The sequence below is a fragment of the Mercenaria mercenaria genome, chromosome 10 (assembly GCF_021730395.1).
Source record: "Mercenaria mercenaria strain notata chromosome 10, MADL_Memer_1, whole genome shotgun sequence".
In the NCBI taxonomy this organism is placed as follows: domain Eukaryota; kingdom Metazoa; phylum Mollusca; class Bivalvia; order Venerida; family Veneridae; genus Mercenaria; species Mercenaria mercenaria.
The window spans coordinates 74,341,549-74,365,486 of record NC_069370.1 but is presented as its reverse complement, the minus strand read 5'-3'; the positions used below and the strand labels follow the sequence as shown (position 1 = coordinate 74,365,486).

The window sequence follows — 23,938 nt, the reverse complement described above, 5'->3', positions numbered from 1 at the left end:
GGTTTAACGTCACACCGACACAGGTATAGGTCATATGGCGGCTTACCAGCTGATGGTAGAGGAAGACCTCAGGTGCCCCTCCATGCATTATTCAATCAAAAGCGGGCACCTGGGTAGAACCACCAACCTTCCATAAGCCAGCTGCATGGCTTCCTCACATGAAGAATTCAACGCCCCGATTAAGACTCAAACTTACATTGGTGAGGGGCAAGTGATTCTAAGTCAGCGGCCATAACCACTTGGCCACGGAAGCCCCCACACTTCAACCAGTAGGGGACTAGAAAATGACAAGAAACAGTCAGAATAAGCTTGAGAGTCTGTGTATCATCTACAGTTGGTAGCAGAATTCCTGTTTCCGTGATACAATATCGTAGGTTTAGCATTATCAAATGTAACTATCAACCTATGCCATGTAGAGTTTTTTATTACTTTTAATTATGTCCTGCAGAAACTTAGATTTATCTAACTTATCTTGCTCAACTCAACTCAAATAGTTTATTGCATTAAACATACAATTATATGCTTATAGCAAAAACATATATATAGACTGAATTGAATTCAGTTCACCTCATAAATTTTACTACCTTGTGATCAAATCATCAAAATGGCATGAATTATCCACAACTGTTTAGTTGAAAAATCAATACCAGGGAAAATATTTTAACATATTTGGTGAAATAAATATATAACGAACGATTCTATATTAGCAAAATCTATGTTAATCTCAAAACCAGGTGTGTAGTGAACTGGATCCATTGTGCAAAACTGTACATTTTGTTATTAAAACAGCAGTATGTCGAGGTAAAACAATGAAACAAACTTTGTATGCAAATATTATTTTGTATTAATTTTTATCAATACAAATGTACTTTATTGTTGGAAATATACTGCTAAACCAAGCTTCAAGTATTCTATCACTGTGTTTGAGATACTGACAATACAAACTCTGAAAATATTACAATTATATTCTCCAAAATAAATGCATACCATTAAGGAGTTCTAAATAAACGTGTTGTGCTTTTACGTGTACTTATCATACATTTAGCAAACTTTTCAAGACCTTCATAAATACTATTAAATATCTTACATTATAATGTGCTTCCCTCCTATTTTCTCTTTTTAATAAAGACAATAAACATCATATAAGAAAGTATACTTCTATTACGTACCAAAATAGTTTAAAGGTATGTTAGAACATTTAAAAATCACAGTATCTATAGCAGAACCGTCCATTTAATACTGCAATATGCTGACCACTGGTGTACTAAAGTCCATAAAGTAACGCCCCGGAGAACGAGGTATACCAATAACTTGCTCCACCATCAATGTGAACGTTTGACGTGTCATATGCCTCAATCAAAACCCTATCCCCTGCAGTAAGTTTCAATATAACTACATTTCCACCTTGATCATTGTGTCGGTCCTGCAAACCTTCAGCCACAGCATCCACTTTGTTTTGGCCATTAACTACAAGTCGTAATACAATTTGATCGTTATTTATTTCCGCGACGAAGTATGAAAACAGGTAAACGCCATCCACTGGTACAGTAAAAACCCCAGTGTTTTCGTTGTATGCACTTCCGTCATTTAGGAACACTTTATTGAAAAGAATGGTTTGTCCAATAACAATGTTATATAATGCGTCATCAAGAACTGCAGAAAACGATAAAGCTGGATCAACAGATGCTGAAAAGAACAAAATGCATTACAATATGACACATTTGGTTCGAGGAATATTAGAAAACAAGTACAAATTTTTGATGCAGAGCATCATGTCGCCGGAGAACTTAAGTGTTTTGATGGATCCCATAATTTGCCCTCCTTTCTTCACAGCTACCCTTCATTTGTCTTTTAATGTCTTGTCCTTTGGAAAATGGAATCCTCCAAACCCATTACAAAGTGGTACACAACATTAATTAACCATATTGTTTCTTGGAAATAAATGTAAAAATGTTACTGATACTTGATCTATAAACTGTTAACCTAATTACTTCTAAACAAAGATAAGGTCAGTTTATTCAATACACACTTCACATAATCTTCCATTGAAAGTGCACTGTAAATGATTTCTCAGGGGCAGTGAAGAGATAACTCTATCTGGATTAAGTTGAAACTGACCCATTTAATGATAATCATACAGAGAAACGTTCTTTATACAGTTTTCCTATTTTCCTAAAAAGTTATCTTTTGAAATAATAAAAATCGTATGCAATTTTCAGCCCCTTATTACTTTATGTACGCCTTCATTAACTGCCATATTTTTCTTTTATTTACAATATCATTTTTGATTGTCACATATTAATAACTTCTCCTACCAGCTGAAGAATCCTAAAGTGTATCAAATATAGTCGCCGGTTTCTACCGGCGACTAATCATTCGAAAGCATAACGCATAACAAAGCAAAACAACAGGACACTCAAACACATTCTATTACACATGAACAAAGAATGAGGAAACGTTTAACAAAACCTGAAAACCTCAGATCCCTTTTCTAAATTCCAGTTTGTTTATTTCTGCTTACGCCGCTTTTCATGGAATTATAAATTAGTGTAATTCAATGAATGTTCCTTGTGCTCCGTCATCCGTTCAACACGACAAAAAAGAAAATGTTGCAGGCTCGGTTTGATTGAGCCTGTTCATGGACAGTAGTGGAAATGCATGCTGGAGCCTGCATATCACAGGAACTTTCAAAAGACAAAATTAAAAAGCAGGCACCATTTCCAAGGGGTGATTATACAATACCCAAGGCTGTGAAAGCGGGAGTATTGGAACCACCCAGGCCGAAACAGTCGTGCCGAGAAACTAAACAGTACCAATAACACGACATAAAAGTCGTGCTGAACGATCTGAGAAGATCGAAATATAACAGCCCTTATTGAACACCTCAGCGGAAGTCTCTTAATTGTTTTTGGTACTTGTAACATGTGATAATGTTGTCTGCTAAACAACCTTTTAGATTTAATGTATGAGAAACATAAATGTTTGTGTAACTTGAAAGATGTTGCCAAAAATATCGAGGAGCATTACAAGTTTAGTTTAGTTTCATAAAAACACTGAATTCGAAGCAATTCATCCATACCTCGCTTACTTTTTGCCACTAAAGTAATTTCCTGTACTGTTTTCGTCAGCTTTTCTACTGTTAATTCAAGTTCCTTCAAACGTTCAGACTGTAGTTTAGGTGAATTTTGAATTGGAATCGAATATACAGCACAAACAGCTACTATCGAAAGTACCACAATGCGGTTCATAATGAATATTCTATAATATGTACTTGCAGTCCAAAATAATACACGTAAATGTGACTTCACTTTAATGTATCATTATATCATAAGCCAAATTTATGTGTAATCAAGCAACATTATTTATCTTTCATTTGATTTATGACGTCATGCATTTTTCTGATGCCCCAGTTCTTAGCTACTCAAAACCGTAACTTCTTTAAATAGAATACAGATAAGTTATGTTAATTTTCATCAACATTTAATTAAGTTCAGTTTTACAATGGCATGTATTGCATTTATATCATGATAGATTACAGTATGCATCCGAGGTGCAAGGATGATAAAAAATATATAAAATATTAAGCTCGAATCCTGGCTTTATTGAATTAGTCAGCTAGTCCAAAGAAGAGTGCTAAAATAAGCAGGCACTATGGTATACAATGTATCTATCTTTTACTGTGTTACTGTACTTTGCAAAATCACGGTAGCAATCATTGGTATTTAATCATGTTTTCACACTCAAGTAACCTGGAATATATGGCTATTGCTAGATTTCAGTCATAAAAAGTCAAAAGAAAACTAACATTTCTTGTACAAAAGTTTTTTAACAAGAGCTATCTCATGACAGCATGCTTGACAATTCGAAAGTTTGTCAGTAAAATAGATTTTCTATCGAAGAGTAGGTATAGTGTCCAAATTCATATGGATTATGGGCCTTGATGAAATCATCTTACACCAAACATCTGTGTGAGGGTTTAGCCAAATAGTTGCATTAGTTTTTGAGAGAGTAATGTCCATGCAAAACTTAAATCTGCATTTCCCCAAGTCCAAAATGGGGCATAATATGCAAAAATACAATTCACACTCATGGGACATGCACCTTTCATTATTATCCATCTCAATAACTTGTATAAATTATTTTCAATATCAGCATTGACTCCGGGGAAAGCAATCTGCATGCAAAACTTCAACCTATTTTCCAAGTCAAAGAACCTAGTGATAACAAACATATGAACAAGTTTTAAAACTATAGCTCTTCTATTCCAATTTTCTAAGTACATAGTAGGTCATACTTCTAAACAAATGCATGTCAGAGTTATGGTTCTTTTTCCACTGCTCTAAGTACTGGCCTAATGATGATTCACACTTGTACAAAGTTTTAAAGGTAACACACTAATTATTGCAATTATAAGGAGAAAATATTGCCTCTACCAGTTTGCAAAATCTTTTTATTATATGATATTTAGCGACCTAGTTTCTAGTATTTTCAGATAACCAAATTTGAAGTTGTCCTAAATGTCACTGTGATAAATATTCTGACAATTTGTTTTACCAAGATCGAGTAGAAAATGTGGTGTGTAGAGAATTAACAAGGTGTTTCTTTGGTTTGAACTAATGACCTTGTTTTTTAACTTTATCTTCCAGTTTCAAACTTGATCTACCATAGATAGATTACACTAAAATAAAAACATTGTAGCAAAGTTTTGTGTCGATCAAACAGAAAATGTGGCCTAGTTCCCTACTTTTTTACCAAAGGTTATCAAGTTTCAGAATCCCCCTGCATTTAATTCAGGAACACATTCTGCATGCTGAACAGGTACAAAACGTGTCCTCTAAGTGTTTATAAAGTTTTTCTATGATCTGACTTAATGACCTAGCTTTTGACCTCAGAAAATCTACTCTAGACCCTCACCATAATTTGCTACATATAAACAATCTAACAAATTATGATAATCAAGCAGAAAATGGGGTATACGGTATGTGAACATTGTTTTTTTCCATGATCTGGCCTAGTGCTATAGCTTTTTAATCTTACAAATCAGAATTTGGAACCTTTCCTAAATTTCATATAAACAAACATTACCGCAACTATTACGAAGATCAATGTGAAAATGTGACCACCATTGTTACATTTAAAATTAAATGACCTAGTGACCTAATCAGTAATATTTAACCCCCAGTGACCCAGTTTCGAAGGGTATCATCCTCAAGATTCTTAAGGATTTAGCTAAAATTATGACCTCTAGAATATTAACCGTATGCATTGTATCTGCTGAAGACAGACAACAACCAACAATAACAACAGAAAGAGAAAGATCACAATAGCATATAGTCATATACTGAGGTAAGCTAAAAGCTTAACCAAAATTTTCTAAGTTGAAAAAGGGGCATAACTCTGTAAAAAAGACAAGTATAGTTATGTAATCTGTGCAATGCACTTAAGTTAACAGGTGTGTGAAGTTTCAATCCATTTCCACCATGTGTAATGTAGATACAAGCTTACATATAGAAATCTTGCAAGTGTTATTTTGCAAGTTTGTATCAAATCAAACCATAAATGAAGTCTCTATATGGCTGCAAAAGCCAAAATAGCAAATTTTGGCCCTTTAAGGGGCCATAACTCTGCAACCCATGATGGGATCTGGCCAGTTTTCGAAAGGAACTGAGATATTATGCCAATACAAATTGTGTGCAAGCTTGATTAAAGTTTATTGCAAAATGTTGTCTCTATCTTGTTCACAAGCCAAAAATAGCAAATTTGGCCCTTTAAGGAGCCATAACTCTGCAACCCATGATGGGATCTGGCCAGTTTTGGAAAAGAACTGAGATATTATGCCAATACAAGTTGTGTGCAAGTTTGATTAAAGTTGATTGCAAAATGTAGTCTCTTTCGTGTTCACAATCAAAAATAGCAAATTTTGGCCCTTTAAGGGGCCATAACTCTGCAACCCATGATGGGATCTGGCCAGTTTTCGAAAGGAACCGAGATATTGTGCCCATACAAGTTGTGTGCATGTTTGATTAAAGTTGATTGCAAAATGTGGTCTCTATCGTGTTCACAAGCCAAAAATGGCAAATTTTGACCCTTTAAGGGGCCATAACCCTGGACTCATGATGGGATCTGGCCAGTTTTCGAAAGGAACTGAAATATTATGCCCATAGAAGTTGTGTGCAAGTTTGATTGAAATCAAATACCAAAATGTGGTCTATATCATGTTCACAAGGAAATTATGGAAGGACGGACGATGGACGAAGGGCGATCACAAAAGCTCACCGTGTCACTATGTGACAGGTGAGATAAAAATGCAAAACAGAGTTATTGAACCTGTGCACTGCATATAAGATCATCAAAGTAAACAAGTGTGGAAAGTTTCAACCATTCCCATTGGTGGGTACTGAGATATTAGCTTACATAAATTTGAGTGACTGTTTAACCACTCAGGAAAATAGCATTTGATGTCCACTCTGTGAAAGGCATTACTATAAACATTTTCTATATTACCCACTACAGCTTTGTAGATATTCTTCTCAGTCCTCTTCATACAATTCCTCCACAGAAGCAATCAAATTAATCAAAACTGTTGGGTTATACTTCATCAGGTGAGAGTCTGTCAATTTTTCCAGTTTCATCCTTGTCCTTATCAGCATACCCATAACTGTGTCAAGTACACTTTCACCTGCAACACTATCGGCTGCATCCATGTCTAGATCTCCTACTTTTTTATCATCAATTGTATGTCTTTCCTTAAAATGACACAGGATTTTATCATTGTTTTCTGAAGACCCTGTGTTATACTCTCTGCTCCTTTTGGTATTATCAGAAATGTTATCATTCTCTTCACAAGAAATATCTATATCCTGTTCAATTAATGCTCTTTTTCCTAGGTCTGATTCAATAACTGGTTTACTTTTGCCAGAATATGGTTTTATGTTATCTGCATTAATTTCATTGCCAATAACTGTATTCATCTCCATCTTCAATCCTCCTTCTTCAACAGTTTCATAATCATTGTCATCATCATCCTCATCATATGCATCAGATATCAACATTAAACTTGAAGAAGCCAGTAATTGCTTTCTGTAGACATTATCGCTGACTAAATTCCCTTTACCTAAACGACTGCATGACATCCCATTTGTAACTGTTACATTTTGGTATTCACTTTCACAAGATTTAGCACTGGTAATATTTTCTTGTATTACATCTGACTTCTCATTTAAACTGCTTTTTTGAGAGGAATCTTTATCACTAACTTGTATGTCTTTTGTCCTATCAGTTACAGTATCTTTATCAGCTGTTGCAACATCTGTACAGTCACCAAGTACAAGATTTTGTTTCAAATATTTGCTGGCTATAGTTTTAAAATATTCCCAGGTTGCAAGTAAATACTTGAAGTATTTTAGCAGGTACATCAAACAGTTGGTTTCAGGTGATGTTAAAAGGTCAATAAGCACAAGATGATCATATCCCAACATTTCCACAAACTGCAGGAAGTGCAAGTGATGCTGGCTCCACACATCCTCTCTGAGCATACTAAATGGAAAGAACAATAATTAATATAGAAGTTATTGCAAGAAAAAGATATATGGATTGGAAAAGGGAAATCTATATGCCTGATCCCTTTATGAGGCACTTATAGAGGATAATTTGGAGAACAGTAAAATGATACTAATAATACATGTACTTTTAACATAATGATAATACTTGAATATATTAACGAACACTTCAACATAATAATGAGAAAAAAAGTTTGCTTTTTTATTCCAACAGTTTTTAAGCATGGGAAACAAAAGGGCTATGGTGGCCACTAGACCACTCATCTGAGTTTCACAGCTGGACAGAACATTTGTGTGAAATTATTTCTAACTCAGGCCAGAAGTTTGAAATTTTCCATAACTAGGCAGCCAAATTTTAAGACAAATCACTATAACTTGAGAGAACATTCAAGGACCATTGCTGCAAAAACATTGTGAAATCAAGCCAGTGGTTTCAGAATAGAATATTTTCAGTTTTCAATATAGCCATATAGGGAGAAGAAGTGAATGAAGTATCGCCATGCAATAAAACGTCCCCTATTTGAAGGCGACTAGTCTAAATATCTCAACTGCAGTATAAACTACTGATCTGATATCTGTCAAAGATGTATATACAGCATGTTATAACACACAACATTTGGATTAAACTTTAGTATATATAAAAATCTAGTTGTTTATTAGTTACAACATCTTTAAAAGTTAGTTAATTTTAATAGCATTTTATTTTTGAATTGCAGGGAAAATGTGAGAAAGAAGATAATACGCCAACAAGATAATACACCAACATTTTTTTTGAATTGGTCAATATGACACATGAGCTTTATCTTAAATTAGTTTACTGACTGGACAGGTAAAGATCAATGTTGCCCTCCCACTTTGCTGCAGGTTAGTTTTCATGGCTCCCTTTATTTTGACTGCCAGAATCCTAAGCGGTACATGATTGTGTTTTCCTGCTTATAGGGGTGCGTTTGTGACCTTGTGAGTCTAAAGTGGTGCCCTACTGTGTTCTTTATCTTACATGTTTGTTTTTCTATGTTAGTCAGTTGGGTGTGTTTGTGTATTTACGTTGTAGTGTAACTGTGATTAAGGAACGTAGCATTCCCTTTGTATATTCATCCTTGTTCTACTTTCCCCTTCAACTTCCTCCCCCACCCCCACTCCTGCATTTTACCCCTTACCACTCCCCAACCCTCTCTATCTATATTTGGCATAAATTTATATATACTTGTAAGATTTTTGAAGCAACTCGTCTGTAACGTTTTTCCATTACAGCTTCTTTTTGTTGTGGGCCTACTTTGCAAATGCGTGGCTCAGAGGCTGTGTTTTTGGTGCTCTGTGCTTCCGAGAAATCTACCCTTATCTTCTGATCTTCAACTGAGACCTTGACCTTTAAACTATTGCGCACAAGTTACCGTATAAGTACTTTTTTCTGCAGGAACTTTTTTTCTGCATTTTCTGCGGAAGACAATAAGACCGCAGATTTAAAATCCGCATAAAATTTTGTCCTGACATGCCGAGATATGACAATATAAGCTGCCATTATAGTCGGGTTATGTATAAGACAATGTCCGATAGCGTTATAGGCATGCTGCCAAAGGCTGACGAAGCAAGTTGAAAATTTAGTTGTAACGGTTATATAATAGAACCATTTTATTATTGTTTTGCTGCTGAATAAACCATAATAAAAAACATTGAATTTGTTTTGATTTTTGTTCACCATTGAGCAGTCAGCTGTCAGTTTTCCTACATTATGTGTACAATCCATTGTATTCTTTGTGTCAATTGTTAAACGATCCGTCTGGCAATGGTCATATTTACTGTTATTTGTATAGGGCTTTAAAAAGGCGTGATTAACAAAAATTATCATACCATTACAATGCACAGATGAGCATTTTTCGTGTCTGTTTGGAATGACCGTATTAATAAAACAAGAGCTGTCCGTAAGACAGCCAAGCTCGACTATTCAAAATATTGTCCCAGAAGCAGGAAAATATTACCCAAAATGTTAAAATATCAACAAGAGTTTTTTAAGTTCAAAAGAGGACATAATTTGACCAAAATGCATATCAGAGTTATGGGACTTGATGCTATCAACTAGTTTTATAACCCCAAAGACACACGTGAAGTTTCAATTCAATATCTGCATTAATTCTGAAGATAGTAACTTGCATGTAAAACTTTAACCAGAATTTTCTAAGTCCAAAAGAGGGCATAATTTGCCCAAAATACATGTCAGAGTTATGGGACTTGACCCAGTGAGGTTGGTAATTGATCTAGAAAAAGAAAAAATAAGTTTCAAATCTATACGCCTTTTAGTAATAGGTGTATGTACTTGCACTCAAAACTTTAACCAGGATTTTCTAAGTCCAGAAGGGGGCATAATTTGGCTAAAATGCAGGTCAGAGTTATGGGACTTGATGCTATCAACTAGTTTTATAACCCCGAAGACACGTGTGAAGTTTCAATTCAATATCTGCATTAGTTTTGGAGATAGTATCTTGCATGTAAAACTTTAACCAGGATTTTCTAAGTCCAAAAAGGGGCATAATTTGCTAAAAATACATGTCAGAGTTATAGAACTTGACCCAGTGAAGTTGGTAATTGACCTAAAAAAAGAAAAAATAAGTTTCAAAGCTATATGCCTTTAAATGATAGCTGTATGTACTTGTATGCAAAACTTTAACCAAGGTGTGACGCCGACGCCAGGGTGAGTAGAAAAGCTAGACTATTCTTCGAATAGTCGAGCTAATGACTGCTTCACCTTGCTTTTAACACTCAATATTATGTGGTGATGACGATGTTACATCAGCATTCGTCAACTTCTATTTTCAAACTGGAAGCCAATATAACTGTCAAAATAACAACAAAATATGTACCTGTATATTTGAAATTAATGAAACAACCAGTGATTACAGACCCGCAGAAATAAATCCCATCAATGTGAGAAGGAAGTCACCGCAGAAATAAGGTACGCAGAAATTTAATACCACCTTAGTTTTGAAAAACTTGCAGAACATTAAGCCCGCAGAAATAAGTAATTATACGGTATCTAATTATGGAGGAATGCTTTGTCAAGCTATATTAAAATCCCTTGATGGATGACAGAGTTATAGACTGGACAGGAAAAAAATCTCTATTGACCTTTGACTTCACCTTTGAGCTAGGGATCTAAGTCACAGTTGTGTATGACATATTGTCTCATTATGGAGAACTTCTGTGTCAAGTAATATGAAAAGAACCTATTGTCCTTTTACCTCCAAGTGGTGACAATGACCTATGAGCTAGGGGTACGGTTTTTCATGTGATATGTCATCTGATTATGGGTAACATTGTGCCAAGTATATTGTAATCCCTTAATGGATGGCAGAGTTGTGGACTGGACTCCAAGTCGCAGAAAGACAAACTGAATGACTGTATGACAGGTCTAAAGGCGTAATCTTTTAGTGCCAAAAAAACAGTTTTCAACCAGTACAGGACTAACAAGCAAATTCGATGAATTGGAATCCCCCGCCGAAAGGGTCAGAGTTGAGGAACGGCAAAAAAATATATCCAGCAAAAAGTTAAGAATGTTACCAAGAAGCAAATAATTTCATTAGTCAAAATCAAATTAAAAGAAAATGAATGGTTTGTTTGGGTGGGGTGAGGATACAACAGTTTACATGTTGATTACAAATATTGATAGAAAACGAAAAATGAAAAAAAAAAAAAAAAAAAAATTGGAGGGGGGGGGGGGGGGGGGGGGGGGGGGGGGAGGGTGAGGGGTAACCAAGGTAAGGTGGTGATCAGGTGTAGGTACACAACATCACATGTTTATAATAAATGTTCATGGAAAAGAATGAAAGAAGTTTAATGAAATTCTTCCAATTGGTTGGTTTGTTATGTACAGATCTGTGGATTTTTAAACAATTAAAGGGCAATAACTCTATGGAAAATTGACCAATCGACAAAAAACTTGAAGGGCATCGTCGCAATATCTTGGTTCATGTCTATTTCAAGTTTGATGAAATTCTACCTGCTAGTTACTGAGAAATGGCTGCAGATGGACATTTTTCATTAAATCAAGGGCAATAACTCTGAGGGAAATTGACCAATCAAAAAAAAAACTTGACGGGCATCATCGCAGTATGTTGGTTCATGTTTATTTCAAGTTTCATGAAATTCTACCAAGTAGTTACTGAGAAATGGCTGCGGACGGACGGATGGACGGATGGACTGACAACGCCATTTCAATACCCACCTCCCGATTTCATCGGCGGGGGATAACTAGCACATTCATGAAGTAACTTGTATAACTATAAACTGATCAATCATTAAAATATCTTTTATACCTTTCTTTTATAAGTTGTTCTTTCCTTAGGGGAAATATTTCCATTAACAGTATCATAGCGTCAATCCACATATCATCTTGGTCTCCAAATATATCTGGTAACCATAGAAACAGTGACGATGTCTGTTTGTCTAATAACTCCTTCGCACAATCATCCAACCTCAATAGAAATACCACTGCTTTGTCTCTGTAATCTAAATGATAATTAAATGAATACCTAAATAACACCTATGGTACATTACAAAACCAAACAACGGTCAGAATAAATAATATTTCTAATTGAAATTGTTAATACAACTCAATCATTCTTATCCCTCAGAGACTTGCCATAGTTCCAGAGACTAAAATAAATATTATTTTTTAACTAGAGATTGTTTTTCATGAAAAAGTATGTCTCCCACCACTTACCACACAGACACTGTAAAATTCTACAAATTAAGGGCCGGAACTTCAATGAAAACCACTAAACCATAACATTCCAATGATACACAACAAGGCTTGGTACTGATCACTCCTGTAAAGTTTGGTGTAATTCCAACCAGTGGTATAGAAGAAGTAGCACAGACATCATAGAATTTGACAAATCATTATTCATAACTCTGCTGAAAATCATTGAACTGTTACATGTTGATGATATGCACAACTACACTTCACACTGATCAATTAGTGATGGCAAGTAGTGTAAACACTGTAAAATATGAAAAATCCAGGGCCATAACTCCACTGAAAATCACTGAGCTGGAACATGCTGAAGACATGCATAACTACATGTAGGCTTGGCACTGATAATCTGTAAGTTTTGGGGTAAGAGAAGTAATCAAAACAACATAAAATTTGACAAATAAAGGGCCATAACTCCACTGAAATTCAATGAACCACAATATGCCCATAATATGCTCATGACATTAATAACTAAACTTGGCAATGATTACTTTTGTGAAGTTTGATGTAATTCCTCCAGGTGGTATTGGAGCAGTTGCGCCAACAAGGTAAACTACGACAAATCAAGGGCCATAACTCCACTGAAAATCATCGAACTGGAGCATGCCAATTATATGCACTATTAGACTAGGCAATGACCACTTTTGTAAAGTTTGGTGTGTACCTGCGCTATGGTGTCAGAGAAATTGCGTGGACAAACTTTGTGACATACAGACTGACAGCACTGAATCAGTATGTCTCCCCCACCACATGTCGGAGACATAATTATTTTTTATTTAATTCCCTATTTAAATCACAATATTTTATGTTCTTTAGGGGTTGTATCTCACACCAACATAATTATCATATGGAAACTTTGCAGCTTTTTGTGGTGGAGGAAGCCCCAAAGTGAATATCTGGCCATTATTTTAGGTACAGGCAGGCATGTGGCTAGAACCACCAATCTTCAGTAAGCCAGCTTCGTACAGGCAGGCACGTGGCTAGAACCACCAACCTTCAGTAAGCCAGCTTGGTACAGGCAGATACGTGGCTGGAACTGCCAACCTTCAGTAAGCCAGCTTGGTACAGGCAGGCACGTGGCTAGAACCGCCAACCTGCAGTAAGCCAACTTGGTACAGGCAGCATGTGGCTAGAACCGCCAACCTGCAGTAAGCCAGCTTGGTACAGGCAGGCACATGGCTGGAACCACCAACCTTCAGTAAGCCAACTTGGTACAGGCAGGCACGTGGCTAGAACCGCCAACCTGCAGTAAGCCAACTTGGTACAGGCAGGCACGTGGCTAGAACCGCCAACCTTCAGTAAGCCAACTTGGTACAGGCAGCACATGGCTAGAACCACCAACCATCAGTAAGCCAGCTTGGTACAGACAGGCATGTGGCTAGAACCACCAACCTTCAGTAAGCCAGCTTGGTACAGGCAGACACGTGGCTAGAACCACCGACCTTCAGTAAGCCATCTTGGTACAGGCAGGCACGTGGCTAGAACCACCAACCTTCAGTAAGCCATCTTGGTACAGGCAGGCACTTGTCTAGAACCATCAACCTTCAGTAAGCCAACTTGGTAACTACCTTACACAAAGGAATTCTATATCCCAAGCGGTTTCGAACCCACAGTGGTGATGGTTAATGTTGCATGTGATTCAAATTCTTTAACCACTTGACTACCAAGAACTCTAATTTAATACTGTTTGTGATTGTAACCTTTACCATCAGTGGATTGTAGCTTTCCAAAGGAGACAGTTTTTTTCCAAAAATAGATAAAAGTTGTTACATAAAATTTGATGACACATACCTTGCTGCAAAACCAAACAGGAGGATATACAAAGACACAGGAAGGTCCAGCCTCTCATGTGGATAGTATCATAGGATAAACTGTCATCTGATACACCTAAATCACTTGAAGAATTCCCTATAAATGTGGTCTTTCCATTCCTTCTCAAGATACTTATAATATCACTTGACCAAAGTCTGTTAAATATAGAAACTGAAACTCCGAAAATTTCGGAATGTAACACTTTAATATCTGACAAATTACACGGTCTAAGAATAAAACACAAGAAGAATTTTAATTTCTTTTTCACATATTGCTTAATAGAACTGTCAAATAAAATTTTGTTAAGATTTTCACCATGGTTCAGTATCTGTTGTAAAATGATCACAGATTCTCCAGCCTCAGCATTAGACCAAACAATTTTAGCAAGTTTGATACATACAGAAAAATATTCCAACAGGCACTGATTATAAGTCACACTGGTTCTACTCTCTTTAGACAGTATTTGCCAAGCTTTGGTAACAGAACTCCCTAGTTGCGAAACCATAAACTCATGATCCAAATTTTTTCTTGAGAATAATTCCTTACATATTTGTAGTCCAGTACATATCAATTCTAAATGGTCATCCCAATTAAGAATATTCTGCAGTAATGTAATTCCATCCTGAAAAAGAATGGAAACAAGTACTGCAATGCATTTACAAACTATCAATGTAAAGAGCAGAAACAAGACTTCTATGCTAATTATATCAAGATATTACAAATAAAATTTAAAAAATAGGCCAAACAGTCAATTCACATTTCCTGAAAACTCTGGAGTGAAAAATATGAATATTTATCTAAGATCATGCCATATGTTACATTTGGTTTTGGTTTAGCGCCATTTTCAACATTTTTTCAGTAATGTAACAGTGGGCTGTTAACCGAACCAGTGTAAATATCAGTACTAACCTATTCCCCACAAACGACTGTCAACTTCTCCACATCAATCAGAGGAGTAGTAAACAATTTCAGACAAAATGTCTTATCAAATTGTCACAGACAACATACACTTTGTCCAAGTGCCGAACTCACAACCATGTGATTCCTAGATCTATGTTCAACCTGTTGAATTAAGCAGACGGGCTTGCTCATAAGTGGGTTTAAAATAACTTAAAATGCTATTCTGCCCAATAAGCTCCAGTTAACAGTTTAGAATCTAAATGTATAAATTAACAAGAGCTGTGTCATGACAGCATTCCCAACTGTTTGAAGGCTTGTCAGTACAATGAATTTCTAGATCTAAAAATAGGTTTACTTTCCAAATTCATCTAAGAGTTATGGGACTTGATGCTGTGACCTTGCTTAATTGCACCCAGCATCTGTGTGAAGTTTCAACCAAGTATCTGCATTAGTTTTGGGTATAACATCAACTTAGATTTTCAAAGTCCAAGAACAGGGATAATTTTGTTAAAATTCTTGTAAGACTACTGAGACTTGATGCAGTAACTTGTATCTGCAATGGTTAAAAACATGACATCGTACTCTGACAAACTTTAACCACAATTTCTAAGTTACAAAGGGGCATAACTCTATAAAGAGTGCCAGTAGAGATACACATCTTGTCACACTAGTGTACACTGTCATTATAAGCACGTATAGCAAGTTTAAATTGACTGTCTTACGTCATGAAGAAGATAATGGACTTAATATTAAAAACATTAAACAAAATGGGGCATAATTCTTGAAATATTGCAGGTAGAGTTACACAACCTTTCACAATAATGAGCAATTTGTCACAATGAGCAAATTCAGCATAAATGACAAATTTCCTTGACAGATTTTTTCTTTTTGTTGGTTTTCATCAGATTTGCATATTTGTGAAATTCTCTTTAAAAATTTCAAAGAATTGGAAAGTTAATTTCAAAAACTACTGATACCCTATCAATTTTCAAGGTTGTTCTGTTTTAGGCTGAACATTTTGGGATGTATGTTTGCTTTTTAGCATGACCAGGGATTTTTTTACCGTTTCAAACCTGGGGCCCGGGGCCCATTCAATTGGGAATCAAAGTACTGAAAGTACAGAAAGGCTGGCTACCACAAAACACTGGTACATTATTACGGGTACGTCAATTCTCCTAACCATCGTATAGGGAAGGAACGTGACTAAACAATACTCATTAACAGTCCGGTTTATAGCCGGGTTCGAGCCCAAAATTTCCCTCATACCAACAAGAAAATCGCCGCATCTGATCAGTGTTCATACATTCATACATAATGTGTGTGTGTGTGTGTGGGATTGCCTATCGAAATATAGATGCGGAGTTTGTTACCTTTATATTTGATCTGATATAATGTCCCTCAATGTTTATTATCGCTTCTTTAGAAACATATATAAACGGTTATGGCACGCCAATTGTTCAATAATAACGTGAACCCAGGTTCACGGTCAAAAAACTAGGATTAACAATAGATAAACTAGGGTTTTCGAATGTAAAACCAGGTTTTTCTAACACATACCAATATTTTCGAGCAAAAACACGCCCGTGAACCCATGTTTCAACTAGGTTTTTCAATTGAACTTTGAATTTCGGCCGTTATTCTAAGTTCACGAGCGTTGACCTATGTTTACGGGAGTAAACCAGGGTTCACGAGTGTAAACCATAGTTTACGAACGTGAACATATGTTAACGATCGAGAACTTACGTTTACGACCGTGAACATGGGTTTACAACTGTAAACATAGGTTTACGCTCGTGAACATAGAATAATGACCAAAAATCATAGTTTTGTTCGAGAAACCAAGTTTTTCGAACGTAAACCTAGGTTCAAGTTCGTAACCTATGGTTCACGCTCGTAAACCCAAGTTCATGGCCGTAAACATAGGTTCACATCCGTAAACAATGGTTCTCGGCAATCAAATTATCAAATAATTACATTCTTGGTCGAAAAACTAGAATTATCGAATACTAACATAAATTTTCGAGCGAACACACAGGATAACGGGCGTAAACTATAGTTTACTCTCTTGAACCCATGTTTACGTCTGATAAACTAGGTTTCTCGATTGAACTTCTACTTTGATGCACAAGTTAATCAAGATGGTTCATCACAACAATACTCTATGCTCGCCTTAGTTTGATATGGAAAACCTATAATATCTAAGATTTTGCAAACATCTTTCCCGCACAATTTTCATTCAGTGTTTTGTGGTAGCCAGCCTTGCTGTACTTTCAGTACAAAGATTCGATCATGAATCTGGGTTCACGTTATAATTGGGCAATTGGCGTGCCATAACCGTTTATATATGTTTATAAAGAAGCAATAATAAACATTGAGGGACATAATATCAGATAAAGTATAAAGGTAGCAAACACAACATCTATACTTCGATATACAACCCCCTCCCCACCCACACACATACACAAACACATTTATGAAAGTATGAGCATTGATCAGATGGGGTGATTTTCTTGTCGGTATGAGGGAATACCACTATAAACCGGACTTTTAATGATTATGGTCTAGTCCTGTTCCTTCCCTAATACGATAATTGGGAAAATTGCCGGACCCGTAATAGTGTACCTCCTTTTTGGTTGCGGGTTTATCCCGCTACCAAAGTTAAGTGTATTTCTGGCAATCATGTAGCATCTTTATTTGATTCCAAATCACATCCAAAGGAATTTGTTCATGTGCTACACAAAGTAGTCCCATTCATGAACAATGCAGATGAATTATCAATGATCAAGCAGTTCTTATTCATCCTCTGTCCATTCACACTGGCCATTTAGATTATATAAGATCTGTCAATGATTAGGTATTCCAGCCCATGGTTACATCACTGACTTCCAGCTGTTCATGTAAGGTCAGGCAGAGTTTATCTTAGATATGAGGCACATTAGTATTTTTTTGAAAAGTATTCCATTCCTACCATAGGCTGCTTTGACTAATTTTTCAGGAAGGCATAGGTTCAAGCCCCACTAGGACCAATCTTTGTTCATTATATTTCTTCTTTCTAGTAAGAAAAAATGTTGTTTTTTTACAATACTTATTATCATTGATTTGTCGTACAAAAGCAGACATTTTTCATTTGATTAGCCATTTCTTGCTGTTTAAATTGAATTTAACCTGAAGGGTGAATGTTTAGACATCTTTGAAAATACATTGTTACATTTTGCATAAGTTCTTGATTTTGCATCTATTCTTTAGTTTACAAAGTTTGGAAGAAATGTAGGTAGGTCTTACTTCTGCCCTATGGTTCTTTTTGAATGCAGAAAGCAAGGCTATAATTCTTAAGAGTTGCAGCTTAATTTCTGTCAGATTAAATTCTCTTACTCGAGGCTCCCAAGAAAAATTGTTATCGACAATTTTATTTTGTGTTTTATAATTGTAACGCAATACTTTGAGGTTTCATTTAGAAAAATATGAGGTAAAATGACGTCTCTGCGATCGTTTTGCGCAATGCCTATCACTCTGAAACTTGTCTCTGTTTCAGCTGGAGGAAAAAACATAATTTATACAAGATTTACAAATAAAAAAAAAACAATCAAACAACAACGACACAGTAAAAGTCGTTTAAAGATGCAACACAGTGCGAAACAGTGTTAACTTCAGGACTGTATCAATTAATTCATTTGTTACACATTACCGTTACGGGTCCACTATCTTAAAATAACCTGAAATACAGCTGAAAACGTGTGTTTAAACAAAAATCGCTTACATCTACGCCCTTTAAACAAAATGGTGACGAGGCACTTTTTGCAATATATCTTTCAGCATTCGCCAGAATGTTTCTAAAATGAATTTAGTATAGAAATAGCAAAAAAGAAAAAAAGAAAGAAAGAAAAAAAGAATATATAGCATGGTCACTCTTTAGACATACAACTCGTAGAAAGTGGTCATTTGTTTCTTCTCACGTTACTGTGGCGATTCCACGCAGCGATTACGTCCCTTAGTACCTATAGCAAATGATCTGAAAGAATAGATTCTTACAACTTTAGCCCTAAATATAAGACCTGACATAACTCGTATCACTATAAGTTCGTTTTAATTGATATTTCATATTTCTCATTTTCCATGTTATGTCAGGTCGTCGAATAATGCGCAGTGTAACTCAAATCGACAATTGTTTCTCGGAACCAGCGTTTATTTAATTAGCTATTTACAGACCGGGGTCATAATCTATAACGAAACGGTCAACAGTGTTGAGTTATGAAAAAGTTCCATTCATACAGACATTTCATTCATAGGGGCGAATTAATTTACCATCATTATGTAATATTTTCTAATACTATCTTCCTAGTATTTACCGTTAGAAAAATAAAACATTAATATAACATGTTAAAGCAAATAGATTTACTGAAACAGGTAAGTTTAACAATCTTTATACAACTCTGTGGCAAAACTGATAAACGTGGCGAACTATTTGAATTGCGCATGAAATGGTTTTGTGTTGTCAGTCTCAGCACCTTTGAACTTTTGTTGAACTTTGCAGAATTTCGATTTATGGTTATAATAGTCTGGCGAATAAATTCGCCAGCCTAAAAATGACGCGTAAAACCTGAAAATTGGGAAATTCAAAAAATAACATTTAGCATCATACAACCTTTATTTCAGCATTGTTATGGTTATATGTCACATTACAAATTTTTGTTTGAGTTTTTTTGTCTTTTGAAAGTGTCTACTAAATTTTCTAGTATCTCTTCAGTCAGAGACTCTCAGACACTCAACGGTCAGTAAAACCTTCACTTATGTACAGTGTTTTATCAAAAGTTTTATCACAGGTATGATCCGAGGATGTGTTTAATTCGTCATCAGCGTTCGCTGATCTTACCAAATCCTGAGACGCTATCGTGGTAGCCTGTTTCTCTGCACTTGTTTTATTGAAAAGCCAAAGCTAGACAGCTTTTGGTTGTCAGCAGCATACTTTTCAGTGATTTTCTTTGTATAATATTTATTTATAATTTTTCAGCATATTTTAATTTCCGAAGAAAATTGGCGAGCTTGATTAAATGTGATCTATACAGGCATGGTTATTCAATTAACACAGGAACAGCGTTAACTCGTTTAAATATAAGGAATAAGAATCAAAACAGAAACTTATCAAGCTAGTATTGGAAACCTGAAAATTGAGACTATCACAAAATTGTTATTTTTTGGCAGATTGTTCGGAAATTTAAACCTCAGAATTGGGAAAATAAGCAAATTTTTGCAATTGGGATGTGGCCCAAATTCGGCCCTAAAATCAGCCTTAAAAAATCCATGATGACTGTTTGTAAAAATATTAAAGATGTTACAGCTGTTTGTGATATAAAGTTTGTACAAGGGGCAGTTATTTAAATTCAATTCCCAGACTCTTGTCTTTCAAACAAAACTATTAAGCATATGTTAAAGAACCTTTGCATGTATACTTAGCTTCATCTGCATACTGTAAAAGCACATATTTTCGCTGGGTCAAATTTTAGCAAATTTTAGCTATTGAGTATGTTTGTGAGGATTTATATTCACGAGATCTCAAAACAAGAGGGCCTAGATGGCCCTAGTTCGCTCACCTGAGAAACAAACCATAACAGTGTAAACATGTTTTACCTAGTGATTTCATGGAAACAAATATTCTGACCAATTTTCATTAAGATTGGACCAAAAATGTGGTCTCTTAAGTGTAAACAAGTATTTTCTTCAACTTGACCTAGTGACCTAGTTTTTGAGCCAAGATGACCTACATTCGAACCTGACCTAGATTTGATCAAGGCAATCATTCTGACCAAATTTCATCAACCTCAATTGAAAAATACAGCCTCTATCGTGTATAAAACGTTTTTTCTTTGATTTGTCCTAGCGACCTAGTTTTTGACCCCAGATGATCCATATTCAAACTTGACCTTAATTTCATCAACGCTATCATTCTGACCAAATTTCATGAAGATCAATTGAAAAATACAGCCTCTATGACATACACAAGGTTTCTCTTTGATTTGACCTAGTGGCCCCAGATCACCCATTTTCAAACTCGACCTATACTTCATCAAGGTAATCATTCTGACCAAATTTCATGAAATCAGCTAAAAAATACAGCCTCTATCGCATACACAAGGTTTTTCTTTGATTTGACCTTGTGACCTAGTTTTTGCCCCAGATGACCCAGTTTCAAACTCGGCTTAGATTTCATCAAGGTAATCATTCTGACCAAAATTCATGAAGATCAATTGAAAAATACAGCCTCTATCGCATACACAAGGTTTTTCTTTGATTTGACCTAGTGACCTAGTTTTTTACCCCAGATGACCCATTTTCGAACTCTGCCTAGATTTTATCAAGGTGAAATTTCATGAAGATCAGTTAAAAAATACAGCCTCTATCGCATACACAAGCTAAATGTTGACAGACAGACAGACAGACGCCGGACAAGATTATCCTGCTTGTTTGGACTGAATCCGTAAAGGATACACATCATAAAGCATTACTTATAGTCTTATAGACAGGTATGTTTTAAATGTGTACCATAAAGATTGATGGCTATGTTTTAACACCTCTAATAGCCTGTAAACCTTGGCAACTTTATACCTGTGATAAACACGGCTTTACCTGTAAATTACATCCAGCGGCAGAGATCTAATTTAAAATATTTGTTTAACTGAACAAACTGGTAACATAAAAGTTATTGTATCAGTTCTAACTTTAAATTAAACATTAATGTGGTTTGTTCTATTTATCTTAAAGTTATACTATCCTATAGTAGTCAAGAAAACACAGAACATACTCTATTTTTGTCAATGTGGCCATTTTGATTAGATATGCTGAGGAAGGTTTGTGTAAGAAAGAGATTTTGTTGATTTGCATTATACTAATGGTTAAATTTACACAAGAATCAAAATTTGCGAGGTGACATCCCATCATATGTTGAAGCGTAAAGTTCTTGAACTTACTGACTGCCCCTGGTATGAAGATAAAAGATGTAAATATATCACTAACCTCAGACTTGTACACCTTGATAAGAGATGTGATCACTTTTCTGGCTGTATATATTACATATCTATTCTGGTCAACTGTTAAGCAGGATTTCTGCAAAATATATAAAACAAGCGAAAATTTAAAGATACACAGTACCACCTCTGTTTAGTAACACCACTAAAAGGACTCAAAATTGTTTTTTAAACTTAGGTTATTGTTCTGGAGAGGTTAATTTACTTTGAGGTTAAATTTACTTTGAAACATTCCAAATGGTTTACTTTTCAAACTAAAATAAAAATCACTCAGAAAGTGACTAAAATTATTCCCAATAATTTGATTCTCAAGAGTCCTGTTACAGAGTTATCTTTATAGATGCATCATGAAAATTCTAGATCTACAGGCAATGTCTAATATCCACGTCCAGTTACATTTTTATGCTAGGACATGCGCCATGAAAAGTTGTTGGGAATAGATTATTACAATGTACCAGTTTAATGGGAGATAGCGCAAACTGTCATGTACTGATGTTAAGTCTGTCACTTTTTTAAAGTCGTTTTAGCACAAGAAAATCCACAAAAACTGGCTGTTTTACAAGCAGTTAACTTTATGAATTTATTCATTTGAAATGTTTTATGATGAGGTTCTTCAAATTTACTTCAGAAAAAAAGAAGAAAATGTCAACAATGTATTTTACACAGCGAGTACTGAGATACCAGCTTACATATAAAACCTTAACCCAAAATTTCTAAGTCCAAAAAGGGGCATAATTTTGTAAAAAAAGCAAAATATAGCTATGGAACCTCATGTGCAATGTAAGTCACTTTATCACAGTAAATGAGTGTATGAAGTTTGAATCAATTCCCACAAGTGGTTACTGAGATACCAGCTTACTAGTCTAAATAATGATACCTCGGGTAGACCGATTTTACATTCTAATATTTCACGTTGCCTACCTAGGGGGGTGGGGGGGGGTAGGGGGATATCAACCAGTCAAAAAATATAACGATATTTAACTCTTGAGTACAATTATTTTGACTACCAGCTTACATAAACAAGAGGGCCATGAAGGCCCTGTATCGCTCACCTGACCTATTGACCTAAAGATCATCAAGATTAGCATTCTGACCAAGTTTCATTAAGATATGGTCATAAATGTGGCCTCTAGAGTGTTAACTAGTTTTTCCTTTAATTTATAATTTACTGATGAAATTCTAGAGCAAATAGCATCTAACTCAGTGGATAAGTTCTTTTGTTCATAGGTGGAGCACCTGAAGGACATATTCAAAGATATGAGGGTATAAATTATTTTCAGTTTGGATACATATCTTTTCCGCAAAATGCGCACAAAAATTGACTAGTTTTCATGGTGAGTTTCAGAATATTTGATTTTATAATTAAATGCATTTTTACAATTGTTTATGTGTGTTTTAAATGATTAAAATGCATTTTTAGACCTCTGTAGCAGCAAATCGTCAATACGAGTAAATAATGTGACCAACCCTAATTTCGTGACGCCATTTTGGTTGTCCCCGAGTCCCTGTCAAGTTACCTTAATCTAAAAATAAAGTTACCCCTTCTAACTTTCAATTTTGAAGACATTTTTAAACTACTCTTGTTATACGGACCGCTAAAGCGCTAGTGCTCCTACCATTCTCACCAGAAAGTTGAACACACAGCTCCTCCAAGTTTCCTTTTTCAATACTCCAAAAGAACTTGCACAGGAATCAAACGCAGACATCCATCCAGACAGGACTTTTAATTTAGCATCGGATTCGGTAGACTCACTGAGTGACATTAATTGTTCATTCGACAAACTAATACAAAAATTATCTAAAAGTGATTTCGACTCCTGTAAATCATTCATCACTTTGATATTGCAGATTTACTGCACAAATTGCCAAAATCTTGTCTCCTGTTTGTTTTTGTTGCAAGA

General features: G+C 35.5%; 2 protein-coding genes across 6 annotated transcripts; both read right to left on the bottom strand.

Annotated features, from left to right (window-relative positions):
- Nucleotides 1–1,264: 1,264 nt before the first annotated feature.
- On the bottom strand, nucleotides 1,265–3,248 carry LOC123561274 (complement C1q tumor necrosis factor-related protein 7-like). The gene is made up of 2 exons (XM_045353524.2): nucleotides 3,089–3,248; nucleotides 1,265–1,686 (listed from the first exon to the last, which is right to left on the bottom strand). Exons 1-2 carry the CDS (start codon nucleotides 3,246–3,248, stop codon nucleotides 1,265–1,267), a joined length of 582 nt encoding a protein of 193 aa, XP_045209459.2.
- LOC123561272 (uncharacterized) lies at nucleotides 1,481–23,938 on the bottom strand. 5 transcript variants are annotated; one of them, XM_053553373.1, is made up of 6 exons: nucleotides 23,654–23,938; nucleotides 22,027–22,116; nucleotides 14,098–14,740; nucleotides 11,867–12,059; nucleotides 6,505–7,536; nucleotides 1,481–1,686 (listed from the first exon to the last, which is right to left on the bottom strand). In XM_053553373.1, exons 1-5 carry the CDS (start codon nucleotides 23,867–23,869, stop codon nucleotides 6,531–6,533), a joined length of 2,148 nt encoding a protein of 715 aa, XP_053409348.1. In that variant the 5' UTR covers nucleotides 23,870–23,938; the 3' UTR covers nucleotides 1,481–1,686; nucleotides 6,505–6,530. The 5 variants fall into 5 exon arrangements, with proteins under 5 accessions (XP_053409348.1, XP_053409349.1, XP_053409350.1 ...); XM_053553374.1 differs by having other exon boundaries at nucleotides 6,509–7,536; XM_053553375.1 differs by having other exon boundaries at nucleotides 23,663–23,938.

Bases quoted from the DNA above. Each gene is read 5' to 3' on its own strand.
- LOC123561274 (XM_045353524.2), bottom strand. From the start codon at position 3,248: ATGAACCGCATTGTGGTACTTTCGATAGTAGCTGTTTGTGCTGTATAT. The intron at 1,687-3,088 runs GTAAGCGAGGTA...TGTTCTTTTCAG, and splicing joins AATTACTTTAGTGGCAAAAA to CATCTGTTGATCCAGCTTTA.
- LOC123561272 (XM_053553373.1), bottom strand. From the start codon at position 23,869: ATGAATGATTTACAGGAGTCGAAATCACTTTTAGATAATTTTTGTATT. The intron at 22,117-23,653 runs GTAGGAGCACTA...TATATTTTGCAG, and splicing joins TCAACTTTCTGGTGAGAATG to AAATCCTGCTTAACAGTTGA. The intron at 7,537-11,866 runs GTATAAAAGATA...CTTTCCATTTAG, and splicing joins GAACAACTTATAAAAGAAAG to TATGCTCAGAGAGGATGTGT.